Raw genomic sequence first — 14,987 nt, forward strand, 5'->3', positions numbered from 1 at the left:
AAGTTATTTCTTTCATTTTAATTTATGTACATATTAGGAATATTTTGCATGTGTGTTATTTTGTGATTTTTTTTTTATGTTCTTTTAATACTGTATATTGTAGAGAGAGGTGCAGAAAGACGCGATGTTCTGACGCGACCTTGCTTTTTGTACAGAATACACTTTGCACAGAGAATCTCTTGGGTGTCAGCTCATCGTTTGTGGTTCAAGAAACGAAATCAAAAAGTTACACAACGCAGAAGAAGAACCGCTACACTATGATGACTTTCACCTTTATATTTTAGCGCGGATGTATACCTAGCCGAAATTGCACTGCAAACTGTGAAATTACCACATCAAACTTGACGTGGTAACTTGGATGCAGCTATTTAACTGAATAAACAGTTGGTAAACACAAGTACATCTTATTGAACATAATTTATTTTCATCACCAATTATCATAGTAGAACAGCTTTCTCAAGCAGTTTGTGATGCATTTTGGAAACAGGAGATGAGCCCCTGGTCTAATGCGCCACCTGGCTTGAGAAATCCGCTCTCAAAGACTTACTTTTAGTCATTATTTGGGTAGCACACATATTCTGAATGCCTTCGGCAGAATTCAAATTAGCCATTTTAATCTAGATTAATGTATATTATAAGGTGCATTATATGTCATGATATTTTTTTTATGCGGACACAATCAAAAACAACTTAAAATGTAATTTAAGGTATAATTGCTTCTTAATTTAAAAGTGGAGAATAACATAAAAACAAGCTCCACACCATCAAAAAAGAAGAAAGAAAGCAAAGCAGACCTGATCTTATAATGTCAATTATTTTTTTCAAAAAGATGATTATGTCTACATTTTTTGGGCAGACTGTAGACCTGTTTGCTGTAATCACACCCTCTCGATCGGCACTGTAATTACGCCTAGTACTTGTGCTAAGCTAACATAGTGTGACAATTGTTTTATGTTGTGGTTACTAGTTAATATCCTTCCCAATGTTAGGTAACTGAATATGTATTGTGGATTTGAAAAATGAGCAAGTAAATAAATTAATTAATAATAATAATAATAAATATAAATAGCCACTTCCATGTTACTTATGTATATTTTCTCCCTGTTTCTACAGACCACATACATCATCACACACAAACACACACACACACACATGTGCATCCACCAGTAACTAATTACGCACCTGCACCTTTATTCCTGCATGATTGCATGCATTCATTCAACGTTATGCATTCAGAATGAATGCACTGGACTGATTAATGCCACAAAGATTAATAAAAACAATGAAGGAAAGGTTGGCCTCAAGGCTTTGATTGTCTGACCGGAATCTTTATCGATTTTGTCGCTTTGCCAGTGTAAACTGGCAGGAATTGAACATTCTGCACAACACATACAGTGGAGTTTTTTTTTTGTGAATCTTTGGATCACATCCGTGCCGAACTGTGAAGAGGGACCGGTTGGGATCACAGATAAACAGAGATCCGTTGCGGAATAAATCCACCCCATAAGTGAGATGGTCCATTTTAGAAATGCCTAAACCAGCAGGTGGACTTTTAGATACTATTATTGGGCATCTAACATATCCAAATGACTCTACTGGATTTCAGCTTTCAGACTGAAACAGGGTAGCTGGGGGTAACTCCTCCCTTTCACCACTATCTACTCTCTGTACTTCTTTCACCAAGAAATCCAACTATCTCTCTTTAAATCTCATAACAGAACACTCTCTTAAAATTTGCCTCCAATTCCAGAAACATTTCAAACTTATTCAAACAATTGGCTTTATGCCCCAATGCATAATGATCACCATTTAGATCATGCCAGGAAGCTGGTATTATCTTTTTTTTTTTTTTTTTTTTTTTTTTTTTTCTTTGACATGTTTATTCAGTATTTACAGATAGATGTACAATCACTTTAAGGTATTGTGACTTGAATTTCACTTCAAAAATACAGAAACAACTTAAGCAATAAAAACAAGTCTATAAACAAAAAGAATACACAAAATAAGAATTTAAATAATACCATAATAGAAACATGTCATTTATAACACACATATATACACACGAAAAAACCCAACAGAACCAAGACCATTCTTTATTATTATTATATATATATTTTTTTTATATAGATATAAAAATATAACCATCGCAAAACCCTAATTGACACACAAAACCATTTCTCTCACATTTGGAGATAAGTGATCTAAAAAGGGAGACCATACATTCTGAAAGCTATTTATATTATCCCTAAGCACAGCCGCCAGCCTCTCATGAGGCAGGACTGCAAAAATCTCTCTATACCATTGTGTGACAGAGGGGGGAGTATTTTTTATCCATCTAATAAGAATACACTTTCTTGCCACAAGTAGTAATTTGTCTAATAATCTATAACTTTTGGCATCAAGTTTCAGTGAAGTTGCTTGTCTTTTAGACGGGAGCCCCAAAAGAAAAAGGCCAGGATCCGCTTTCAGTTTTATCTTAAGGATGGTACTGATTTCATGAGCAACAAAATTCCAAAATCTTGAGATGAGCCTACACCCCCAAAAACAGTGAAAGTATGTCCCCAGCTCTGTGTGGCATTTAACACAGAGAGCTGGCACAGAGGAATCAATCTTATTCATTAATACTGGCGTTATATGTAACCTGTGTAAAATCTTATATTGAGTCTCTCTAAGCCGGTTACAAACAAAAGTGTATCGGACACTTTTCATAGCCTCCTGCCAGTCATCGTCTATATAAACATTACCCAGATCTTCCTCCCATTTCCGGGCCACCGTGCTCACCAGTCCAGAGTCATTAGCATATAAAAAGGAATAAAATTTAGAAATGAAATGAGCAGCATTGGTTGTATTGAGAAATAAACTCTCCAGCCTGCTAGGTGCTATGGGATCCGGTACCTGCTTTTGCTTTGAGATACCATAGTGCCGAATTTGCAGATATCCAAAGTGATGTTGATTTGGAAGATCAAACTTCTGTTGTAACTGTTGGAAGGACATTAAAGAGCCATCCTGAAATAAGTCCCCTAGTACACGAATCCCCTTCATATACCATGTTTTAAAGAGAGGTGAGCCCACGCCAGGAGCAAAATCCCGATTAGCATATATTGGATTCAGCATAAGTGTAGACCCATCTCTCCCAAAGAATCCGGACATCTGTCGCCAAACTTTTATGGAATTGTAGAGTATTGGATTTTTCCTCACTGAATCATCATATTTATGGGGACAGGCAAACAAGCTCCAGACAGATAATGGGGAGCAGGACCAGGAATCTATAGTAGGACACAGATCATAATAAGACCTAAACCATTCCCAAATGAATCTGGAGTGGCAAGCCCAGTTATAGTATAAAATATTTGGCATAGCTAATCCACCCAATTCCACTGGCATTTGCAAAGACCTGATTTTTTGTCTAGGCTTTTTTCCATTCCATATAAATCTAGAAAAGGCGCTTTCCAGTTGAGTACAGATTTTCCTGCTTAACCATAAGGGTAACATCTGAAGAGGGTACAGTAGTCGAGGGAGAATATTCATCTTGATTAAACTTATTCTACCAAGCAGTGAAAGAGGGAGTGCTTGCCAGCGACTTAGATCACTTTTAATGGTATGAATAATCGGAGCATAATTAAGTTTCCATAATTTGTTTAAATCAACTGGTACATTAATCCCAAGATAAACAAATCCAGATTTTGACCATTTAAAGGGGAAGTTAGTTATAGATTCAGTATCAAAAAGACCTAAAGGTAATGCCTCTGATTTGCTGAAGTTAATTTTATACCCTGAGAATAAACTGAATTCATCAAATAATGATAATGCTGCTGGTATAGATAATTCAGGTAATGATAGAAACAATAGGATGTCATCTGCATATAGTGCAATTTTGTGCTCATTGCCACTTATCGATATACCCTTTATATCTGTGTTCTGTCTGATAGCCTCTGCCAGGGGTTCCAGAGCCAGCGCAAACAAGAGAGGGCTCAGCGGGCATCCCTGTCTGGTGCCCCTGGCAAGTGGGAAAGGACCAGACCTTAGGCCATTAGTAATAACACAAGACATAGGAGAATGGTAGATAGTTTGAATCCATCTTAGAAAATCTCCCTCTATACCGAATCTCTGCAAAGTCCCAAACAGGTAACCCCATTCAACTCTGTCAAAAGCCTTCTCTGCATCCAGAGATACAGAAATTGCCTCACAGTTTTGTTGACTAGTATATTGTATGACATTCAAGAGTCTCCTTATATTTGTGATAGAAAAACGTTTCTGTATAAATCCCGTCTGGTCTGGGTTTATAAGGTTAGGAAGAACCACCTCAAGTCTTTTAGCCAGCAACTTAGAAAGTATCTTAGCATCAACCCCAATTAGGCTAATAGGTCTATAAGAACTGCATGAGTCAGGTGGTTTATTCTTTTTAAGAATTAAAGAAATATTTGCCAAGTTCAAAGTGGGTGGAAGCCGACCATTTTTCAATGAGTCTACAAACATTTCAGTAAGTGATCCTGCTATTTCTTTATCCATTTTTTTATAAAATTCTGGACAATACCCATCCGGCCCAGGGGCCTTTCCACCTCTAAGAGACTTTATAGAATGAAGAACTTCTTCTTTTGTAATTGGCCTACAGAGGTCTGCTTGCTCTTCAGCTGTGAGAGAGGGCAGTCCAATTTTATTAAAAAAAAAATCCATTCTTTGCTCTGTCGAGTGGCATTCTGACGAGTAAAGATTCTGGTAATATTGTTTCATAATTTGGTTAATGTATTTGTTTTCAAACCTATGAGTCCCAGAAGTATCTTTTAAGGATGAGATTGCATTAGCCTCCGTCCTCCCTCTAGCCAAACGTGCAAGAAGTCGACCAGGTTTATTCCCTGACTCATAGAGTCTATGCCTGGCAAAGAAGAGAGATGATTCAACCTTCTTGGTTAATAGCTGATCTAAAGCCAGACGGGCTGCAGTAAGCTGCTGGGACACACCTTTGGAAGGTGACAGTTTGAAATCTCCCTCCAGAATCATAATTTTTTTTTCAAGTTCTACTATATTTTTCATTGCCGCTTTCTTTTTGGCTGAGGTGTAAGATATAATTACACCTCTTAAGTAAGCTTTTGCCGACTCCCATAAGACTGACGGAGTGACTTCAGGAGATTTATTAATTTCAATAAAGAAATTCCATTGTTGTTTGAGAAGCTGCAGAAACTTAGGACAGCTCAATAATGAGGGGTTAAGTCGCCACTGTCTACAATATGGATCTCTATATGGAGGACAGACAGTCACTGCAATTGGAGAGTGGTCAGACAGAGTCCTAATCCCGATGGAGCAATCCCCTGTTCTATCCAATAACTCTTGCGATATTAGGAATAAGTCGATGCGTGAGAATGTTTGATGGGGCTGAGAATAAAAAGTATAATCTTTTTCACTCATATGAGTTAACCTCCAAACATCAAACAATTCCAGATCCTTGCAAAATTCTGAGAGCCTAAGACTTTTCCTTTGCCTAACTCCTTTTGGAGGGGAAAGATCTATGGATGGTTCTAGAACGCAGTTAAAATCACCTCCCAAGAGTATACGAGAGCATGAGAATGAGGAAATGTCAGCCAATAATTTAGAAAAAAATTGAGGTTCATATACCGTGGGGGTATTATCTTTTTTAAGGATTTATTTCAGAACAATACCTTTGTCTCATTTGAGATGCTCCAAAAAAAACAGCAATGTCCATCAGTCACATCTCCAGGCCCCCAGTTTTGCCAAAGAACTTTACCCATTCCCACACCTGTTAGATAGGATAGGTCGAGATCCATTTCACCAGGGCAATTCCGTATTTACCGTATTTACTCTTCTTTCTGCCTCAGGCACTGCATAATACAGTTTAAATTTCTCCATCGGCTACACTTTTCCAGGGACCGGATAGCTGCCATTCATCCAAACATTGATCCCAACTGCCTTAGATGCCATCAGGGTCCAGCCACAGTGGGTCACATGTTCTGGTCGCAGATTTTTGAGGTCCTCTCATATATCTGCGGCAAATCCATACAGCAAGACCCTCATTACTGCAGTATTTGGGGTGCCATATCACACAAGTAACCCCATATCAGGCCTAGGCTATAGCGTTTGCCTCACTGCTGGCCAGGAGACTTATTCTGCAACTCTGACCCCTTCTTGCGTTGGGTCAGAGAAATCCTCTCTTTGTTACCACTGGAAAAACTGAGGTATTCCAGGTTTAGGTCGTCTGGCAAATTCCGTAGCATTTGGACTCCATTTCTGGAGTTGCCAATGGGTTGTCCTTTACTTCATTTTGTTGTAGCTGTAGACAAGGGCATGGGCCAGTTGTGGGCTGGGCGCAGAAGGTGTCAAATTGCTAATATCCATAACTTTATTTATTTATTTAGATCTATTTTAAGTCATTTGCTATGGATTTCTTATGGGTGTGGTATTTTGATGGCAAAGTACATATGCATACCTATGTTGATGCCTATGTACGTGTATATGTGTGTGGCTTTGAGTTTTGAAGTTCCTGTTTGTGTTTGCAATTTGACTATTCAGTAGTTACTAATTATTGTTATGTTGGCTTGGTGTGTGTGTAATTTGGATTCAACCTATGTGGTGCACGTATATTGAAAAAAAAAAGTGATCCGTTGCACCACTAATACACACCCACTACATACATGAATAAATAAATGAATAAAATAAAATGAAATATTAAGTATAATAAAAAATATTATTATAATATAAAAATATAATTTTCACACCAAAAAAGCACTCCTTGCTTCTCATACCACAGAAGTGCATACAATGCAAAGCGCATTCTTATAGATAACTTACTTCAACAGTATTGCTTGACAGTGGCACTTAAAATATTCATATTACGTCTGAACAACTTTACTCCCAATTGTAAACTCAATTGTATACAATTGATATACATGTGATATAGCCAGGGGAGGGGCTTCCCGCTGCAATGCCTGCTGAAAATTGTTGTAGTCTGCCGGCAATCTCTGTGAACTGGCAGATTCAAAACTGCCATTTAAGAATGTATACCAGTATTAATTTATATCAAAAACTATACAAAATTTGAGTATAAATTAGTATCTGAGAATCAATTTTTTGACAAATGAGTCAAAACATGCAAAAAACATAAACTTCATAGCCTAAAATGACAAATTAAATATTGTAACTAGACAACAAACTTAATTAAGAACATTGTTTGCAATGTTTGGTTGGTGTTCACGGTGTGCTCGTTGGACATCATGTGTTGCCATGGTGCACCTGGCCCACCAAGTGGCACACAGGTGCTTGGGGTTTACAGGCAGCGTGATTGTCATGCTTTGACAAATGTTTGATGTGTCTTACTCTTGTTTTGTGAGTTTCCAGCTATCATGCTGTGTTTTCTCTTGGCAGATGAAAAATTTGAAATCACCACTTTCACCATGTCACTTCTGCTGGTTGGTTGCATTTGTTCACTTAAATGCACCTTATCTGCTGAATTCTATATATAATCGTGGCTTTCAGAGCCCATCCCAGGAGACTGGGTGCAGAGCAGACACCCAACCAGGGCGGGGCAGCAGCCCACCAGCAGCACACACACCATTCACAAACCACTCACACCCGTAATCAGAAGGTTGCTGGCAAAGCACCGTCCCCACACACTGCTCACCGGGTGTCATGGCTGCCCACTGCTCACAAAGGGTGATGGTTAAAAGCAGAGGACACATTTTGTTGTGTCACCGTGTGCTGTGCTGTGTATCACAATGACAATCACTTCACTTTCACCTTTTTCTTTCAACTACCCTGTCCGCACTGTTTGTTCCCATGTTCTTAACTGAAACTACGAAGTGGTTGTCAGCGTGAAACACAGCACAGCACACGGTGACAATGAAATATGTCCTCTGCTTTTAACCATCACCATTGGTGATTACAGGCGCCCGGGGAGCAGTGCTGAGCGGCTCGGGAACCGGCAACCTTCTGATTACGGGTCCCTTTCTTTACCCGCTCTGATCAAGCTATAACATGATGTGCTCTGTGTTATTTTCATCTGTCTCAGTTAAATTAACGTAATTCTCTTCATCATTAGGCTCTCTGCCTTAAGCCTGTCTGTCTGTCGCATTTACCAAACACACCTGTTGGCTCCTGGCCGCTGTCTCCAGCAGACAGTCTGTCTGCAGACCACTCTTGGCCTCAGCCCACTCAGCCCGGAGTGTGCAGCCGTTCTTCTGCTCAGTCTCTGCACAGGTTGCAGGATAAGAAACGGCCCGTTGTCTGGGAAGTATATGACACCTCAGCATGCGCGTGAACAGCAGTGGGCCCATAAGCTGCTACCAGACTGACTAGATACACTGAACTACTCACATTTTTATTTAATATGAATGCTTTGACAGCTTTTGTTTTTGAGAGAATAGGCCCTTCTGCAACAGACACCATCTGTCAGTATGGACATTTATTGATATTCCACATGAACTGGTAGTTTTACATTTACATTTAAGCATTTGGTGGACGCCCTTATCCAGAGCGACTTACAAGTTGCTTCCATGTTACCATCGATGCAGTAATCAGTTCACTAGGACCCCAACCATGAATACAATCGTTTTATTCACTCGGTTGTAGTTTTTCCTTGCATAAGTCAGACTATAAGAAAGTTACAAGTTAGTTTGTATTCTCTAAACAGGAAGGTGTTAAGCTGAACTGCCAATACCAAAGGCAATAAAAAATGCAGTTCACACATGCTCACACTAATATTAAAATAGCCATAAAAACAGCTAGAAATATAATATAATTTTGAATGTGAGCCAAATATATGCTGCCACCATTTCTTTACTGAACTTGAACTTTATCCCAATGTTGTGCTGGGGGTGACTAACCATGTAATCGGGGGGGAAAAAAACAGTCAAGTGAATTAATTAAAGCAAATGAATTGCATGGGTTGGAACAAATGAGCACTTTAGTGGTTCACTGCAATGTTCCTGCAAATGATCTTCATGCATTATTGAATGGTGGGTTTTGCAGATGACGGTAGACTTCATTACACACACAGTCAGCAGACTGACATTTCCAGTAGTCGTAAGATGGCTCGTTGCTTATCTTGCGTGTCACTGGAATGACTTAACGTTGACACGTTTCAGTGGCGAAACGAAAATGCACGAAAAATGAACAGCAGCGTACGCGTTTCCTCCAGTTTTTGACTACGTTGACCCGACTGGAAACGGCCCTTTACTTCACCAGGCACTAAGTGGACTGATGACCTTTTAACCCCCTTCAGGGCACCTCTCCACATACGCCGAGTCCATCGGGAATCTTTTGGGGACGCAGCTTTCAGTTATTGCACACCGGAACTTTGGAAGGCGCTGCCTGCAACATTAGTTTGTCCTTTTAACACCATCATGTTTTCAGCTATTTGAGGTTATGTCTCGATTTCATCTTCGTGTTATTTTGTGTCGTTTTTGTCACCCACTGCCGTTTATATGACCTCCTCGTCCTTTTTCCTCAGCGTGGAGCGTCCTGGAGCACATTTTTATTCCACGCCAGCAGTGTGGCGGGGGGGTCGTACAGAAACTTAAACAGCCCGCAGCATCAGCATCAGCATCAGCATCATCCCTGCATCCCTGCATCGTGGGAGGTGGGGGGGCTCGATTCCAACAGCAGAAATACAAACGCGAACCTTCTACTGACGCGCTGACGGCATGTGGCCGCGATCGAGTCCGTGACTGGCACCTACCTTCCAAGGTGAACAGGCGCTATGCGGCGGAGGCGCATCAGTAGAAGCCGCGGGTCTCCCCCGTCCGGAGCCCGGCTCTCCGGCGCTCCGCGCGTCTCCCAGGCTGCATGTTCATACGGCAACACGTGACGTCGGCATGCGCTTCATTTCCCCGCGTTTGTACGATCCCCGTCACGGCAGGAGAGAGGTGAGGAACCCACGCAGGCTGTGCACGGCTCCCTCGCACGGGGTGCGTATGGTGGCGTGTATCGTGTGTATGGTGAGCGGGTCATCCCCTAGGTCCTAAAGAATGTAAAATCGTGTGGATCCTCGAATCGTAATCATCTCCTCCTCTCATGACGCCCCTTATCTAGTACCGACGTGCACCACTCACTGGGGGTGTATAGCAGTTTTTAAATTAATTTTAAAAAAGCTGGCGACACGTTGCACGTTTCTTGCACGTTGAATTTCGGCGGTAATAATGAAGTTGGGGTTTAGTGAACCCCGGTCCGGGCTGGAGGCTTTACACAATACTGCCCCCGTGTGGCCGCTCACTGCAAGCGCGTTTCTGGGCCTGCTCGAGAGTGAAGTTGGCGTTTAAAAACAGGCTAAATTAACTCTGAATAAAGTTACAATCAGTCATTTACATTACTTTTTCAATTTCCTGGTGCTTCTTCCTATCAATAAGCCAGTGACCATGAATATGAAAATAGGAAGCACAAAAGCTCTTTGTACTTTCACTATTACCATGGTATCAAGTACTATAGCCAGCTCAGCATAAAGCATGATTTGGTTTCCTTTCCTGTTATAGAATACATCAATACATTCAATAGAACAAGAGAATAAAGATTCTTTTAGTCATTCTTTGCTGATTAAACTGGCAGTAAAATATTCCTTGAAATTATTTTGTATTATTATTGGCTCTCAGCACTCCAAATTGGGTGGTTTGGAATTGGCCGTGAACAAGCCTCATACACAATAAGCAGAAACACTTGTGCTGTGCTTAATGGGTCTTTTAATGAACCAGAAACCTTTCAACATGATAGATTACAGCAGAAATTAGGGATCGACTAGCTACACCACAGTCATCTAACAGTATGGTGTACAGCTTCTGTATGCAGCCAATACTATATCAAATCATCTTGGGAGTGACAGGTACAGGATACTGACTTCTCCAGAACACCGCAAAGTGACTTAAAATATTCAGATCTGTGGAGGCTGTGGGGAGTTTTCATATTCACTTTCATATTCCTCAATTCACTCTGTGTGTCTTTCTATCTGTTATGGTGCATTACCATCTGTATACACCACTTTCAGGGTACATTGTTTGTATGGTGCATCCAGAATTTTCAAGCCATTGAAAACAAGCAGCATGCCTAGGGCCTTCACTGCAGCCCAAACCATCACTAATGCATTGTGATTCAGTCTGGACTTGCAACAATCTAGGTGGTAAGGCTGTTTGGGCAAATCCCCTCCTTGTCACAGACGTGCCCGGAAGAAACAGAGAACAACAATTTTATGTTGTATGGATTTCAGTATTCCAGTATGTACAGCTCTGCTATTGCTCTGCTTATTCAACCTGTCCATTAAGCATTTATTTCAGTCTAGAGTTGAATACATTTTTACTGGGAACCGCTTCATAAAGTTTTCTTTAAGATTCAGCAAAATTCTCAATGGGGTTTAGGTTGGGTGACCAATCCGAACGTAAAAATTAGGTATTATTGACATTTCTGCTACTTGATTGCATAATATTGAAGAACCCAGACCTTTCTGTTCCTCAGAGAAATGCCCATTACTCCGGAATAGGGTCAATTTCTCTTAACCTAGAACGTCTGAAACATATTAATCTCTGCAGTAATTCACATATCGAAATATTATACCTATTTGCGCACCTATTTTTGGCAGGTCAATGTCTCTAAGCATTGAGACATAAGCCTGTTTTGTGAACGCTGATGGTTTTGTACTGCATCATGTAGTCGGTCACTTTGGTACATTTGTACCGTGTCGATAACTCGCCAGACTCACTAGGGGGCGGCATGGCGCAGAACCGCCGCACGCCGGCGCCACAGTGTGTGGAGAAGAAGAAGAAGAAGAAGGGGAACGCGGCCAGACGCTACCTGTCACAGCGAGGGATCCAACTACTTACTGCCAGACGGCCGGGCTAAGCAAACGCTTCCAGGCTGGGAAACGACACTCTGTCACGGAGGCGCAAACTCCAACGACCCGGGAGAGGGACCGCGACAGAGGCGAAGCTCCGCGACACTGGCGGTAACTGGAACCTCCCTCCATGGTTTTGGGCGCGTTTAGGCCCCGTCATCTGCTCACGTCTGGTTGCTAGCTGGAAACTAGCCGAACGTGACTTAAACTCGGCGTTGTAGCCGCGCGGCGGAGAGACGTTTTTGCTTTCGGTCGTGACACTTCAGCTAGTCGGGGACGCCGGAGACCCCCGCTAACGACAGCGTGGCGTCTGTGGGCTAATTCGGCTAAGTGGTTAGTTAGCCGCCGTAGTTAGTAAAACCCAATGAAAGCAGATAATAGGTGACGAGCGAGTTTATTTAGACCAGCGAGGGACGACAGACAGGTCCGGGTCTAAAAAGACAGCCTGTGATATATGGATCAGGTTTTTCGGGCGATAAGTTGACATCCCGAGTCTGACGTCTCGAAGTCTTATGGCGACGGACGGATGGAAATCATTGTTTCTATACCCAATTGTAACCAGAGTGAACTTCGCAGCTCCATTTTCTATAGAAGTCTGTAAAGGTTATTAATTTCCCATCACTGCTGAAGGTTAGAAGCCGTACACTTTGCAGTGTGTTATATTTGACGCGGTCCACGCCTGACGACCGTCAGCAACGTTTCTGGGATTTGTAGTTAGCAAACAAACACTTTATTATGTAATAAATTGCTTCCATATATCCCCACCCCACTGTCGACTGCTTTTAACTACTTTCGTGTGTGTGTGTTGGTGAGAATATTTTTGATGAATTATATTTAAGGATTGCCATGAGTGGTTTTGGACCGCAGCGCTGAAGGTCCCTGCCTCCACGGCTCTGGGTTTGGTAACATTATGGATTTCTCATTATGCCCCTGTTTCTGAATCTTTTTAGTGACTATGGTGGGCGAACGCCGCAATGGCAGTTTGCTTGTCCAGCTGGGCCCGAAGCAGCAGGCTTACCCAGAGGAGCTCATTCGCCAGCGGCGGACCCACGACGGCCAAACCGAGTACCTGATCCGCTGGAGCCTGCTGGCCGTGGATGATGGCGGCAGCATGGGCGGCAGCGGCGGGGAGGTGGGCGGCGGTGTTGGCAGCTCTGGGGGGGGCGTGTCAGGAAATTCTGGATCGGGCGAGAACAAAACGGAGAACATTTTGATGTGGATGTCCGCTGAGGATGTCTACGCGAACTGCCCCACGCTGCTGGGAAAACGCAAGGCCGACGCTCAGAGGCCGCTTACACAGGAAGAAGAGCATCCAAGTGGACAGTTCCCTTCAGATGTCACCTTTGACGAGGTGGAGCTCTCTGACATGAAGGAGGATGTGAAGAACCTGGTACGACGGGCGCGCAAGCAAATGGCCAAGAACAGCGACTTTGCCATCAGCCTCACCCACATTATTCATGTGCTGAGTGCCTATGCCAGCATTGGCTCCCTGGTGGGTGTGTTTAAGGAGACCGGTGCCCTGGACCTGCTCATGGAGCTGCTGTGTAACGAGGAGCGCCAAACTCGTCGCAGCGCCGGCAAGATGCTTCGAGCCCTGGCGTCTCATGATGCAGGTAATGGGGTTTGTTTTTGAATTTTACAGCAGTAGAAAGAGGGACAGGAGTGTTTTACACCAAGATATAAAACTAAAATGACAAAAATATTCTTGGGGGGAAAACATATTTAATGGTAAAGTCGCCTGTTTTTGCCTCCAAGTAACAAATTGTATATACAATTGTATCGTAGTTTTTTTTCCATAGCTTCTTCCATAAAAGTGCCCCTGTCCCCACGTCCCGCATCTGCACGCCGGCAGGCCTCAACGCACATATTCTCAAACAATATACAGACAGACAATATACAGACAAATGCGCATCAAGTACAGCTTTTTAAAAGGCCGAAGCCGACGTTATTGTGGCGGCGGATGTTGGCCAACGTGACTTTAGCATGCGTATCAAGTCTTTTATACATTTAACATGATTATCCCTGGTCCGAAAGATTAAAGGAAATCTAATCTAATTTCAGCATGTTAAGCACCAGCACTTTTTCAGCAAGTTACCTTTCTTGTAGAATTGTGTTTCAAACTTTGTTAATCAGATTGCTATTCATTTACAAGTCAGTATTATCTATAAAAAAAAAAGTGAACCTATAAAACTGCTGTCAAATGCGAAGTTGTTGAAATGATGGTGCATCTAACACCTAACAGGGCAGGAATACCATTTCAAGTGTGCTGATCATAGTAACTTGTTCTTAAATCTGTTAACTTGCTGGTTATTGACTGGTTATTGCATCAGTGGTGCTGGTTATTGATTGGTTATTGCACTTTTCGCTCTGTTTTCGAGACCTCAGGAATCCTAAAAAAAAAAGAGAATTTTCCAGACCATGAAAATTTAAAGTTATGGAAAAGTAATTGAAATCTGACTGACACATGAGTGAATAATGAAGTATGTATAATGAGAAATTACTCAGGCTGCACACGAACCCTTTTCAGGGTTGTCATAAATTTAGCTTAACAATATTTTGGTAAATTTCAGCAAACGGATGAAAAGTTGAAAATTGAAAAGTCATGGAAATGATTTTCTAAAATTGTGTAAGAACCCTGGACCTCTGTTCTGTCTAATTATTTTATTGTTTTTGTAATATCACCAAAAAAGTGCTGCTGTAAATGTTTCATGATTCATGAAGAGCATGTCGTTTTGCTCTGTTGTGTGGTTTGTGTGGCGCTGATGTGTGGTTGGGCCTGCTAGGCTGGTTATTGTTCCACATGCTCTTTTTTTTTTTTTATTTGCTTTGCATTTTCCATTATGTAAATTTATGATTTGTACTCAGTTGATGTCTGTTGAATAAAATGTGTTGTAAAAATGTAGTTCTATTTCAGAAAGCAAGCCACAGAACCATCTAGCAGTAGCTTTATTGATGCTGACTGTATGTTGAAGTGACTACATGAAAGAATCATGTTGCACTTTTGGTCAGTTGTGCTCATGCTGTCTGAGATGTCGCTGATGGTGAGTCGTCACCAACGAGAGTGGAACAGTTGACGTTGTTGCAAATTCCCACTAGCTCTGGGATTGTTCATTGAGGAAATGATCAGGTCTTGACTGCATTTTGTAGTTACATTTTGACTGCATTT

At 41.7% G+C, this 14,987-nt stretch overlaps 2 protein-coding genes across 4 annotated transcripts in view; one reads left to right on the forward strand and one right to left on the reverse strand.

Annotated features, from left to right (window-relative positions):
• The window catches only part of syndig1 (synapse differentiation inducing 1), a 31,350-nt gene extending 21,232 nt beyond the window's left edge, over positions 1 to 10,118 (reverse strand). Inside the window, exon 1 of the mRNA XM_028989290.1 lies at positions 9,686 to 10,118. The gene's annotated coding sequence lies outside the window, so the exon portion shown is untranslated. The remainder of the gene's footprint in view (positions 1 to 9,685) is intronic.
• Positions 10,119 to 11,713: 1,595 nt separating this feature from the next.
• Positions 11,714 to 14,987, forward strand: part of cul9 (cullin 9) — a 28,993-nt gene continuing 25,719 nt past the window's right edge. For all 3 annotated transcript variants that reach the window (XM_028989236.1, XM_028989237.1, XM_028989238.1), the window contains exons 1-2: positions 11,714 to 11,932; positions 12,772 to 13,434. In XM_028989236.1, coding sequence (XP_028845069.1) covers positions 12,777 to 13,434 — 658 coding nt within the window. In that variant the 5' untranslated portion in view covers positions 11,714 to 11,932; positions 12,772 to 12,776. The remainder of the gene's footprint in view (positions 11,933 to 12,771; positions 13,435 to 14,987) is intronic.

The sequence above is a fragment of the Denticeps clupeoides genome, chromosome 8 (assembly GCF_900700375.1).
Source record: "Denticeps clupeoides chromosome 8, fDenClu1.1, whole genome shotgun sequence".
Classification (NCBI taxonomy): domain Eukaryota; kingdom Metazoa; phylum Chordata; class Actinopteri; order Clupeiformes; family Denticipitidae; genus Denticeps; species Denticeps clupeoides.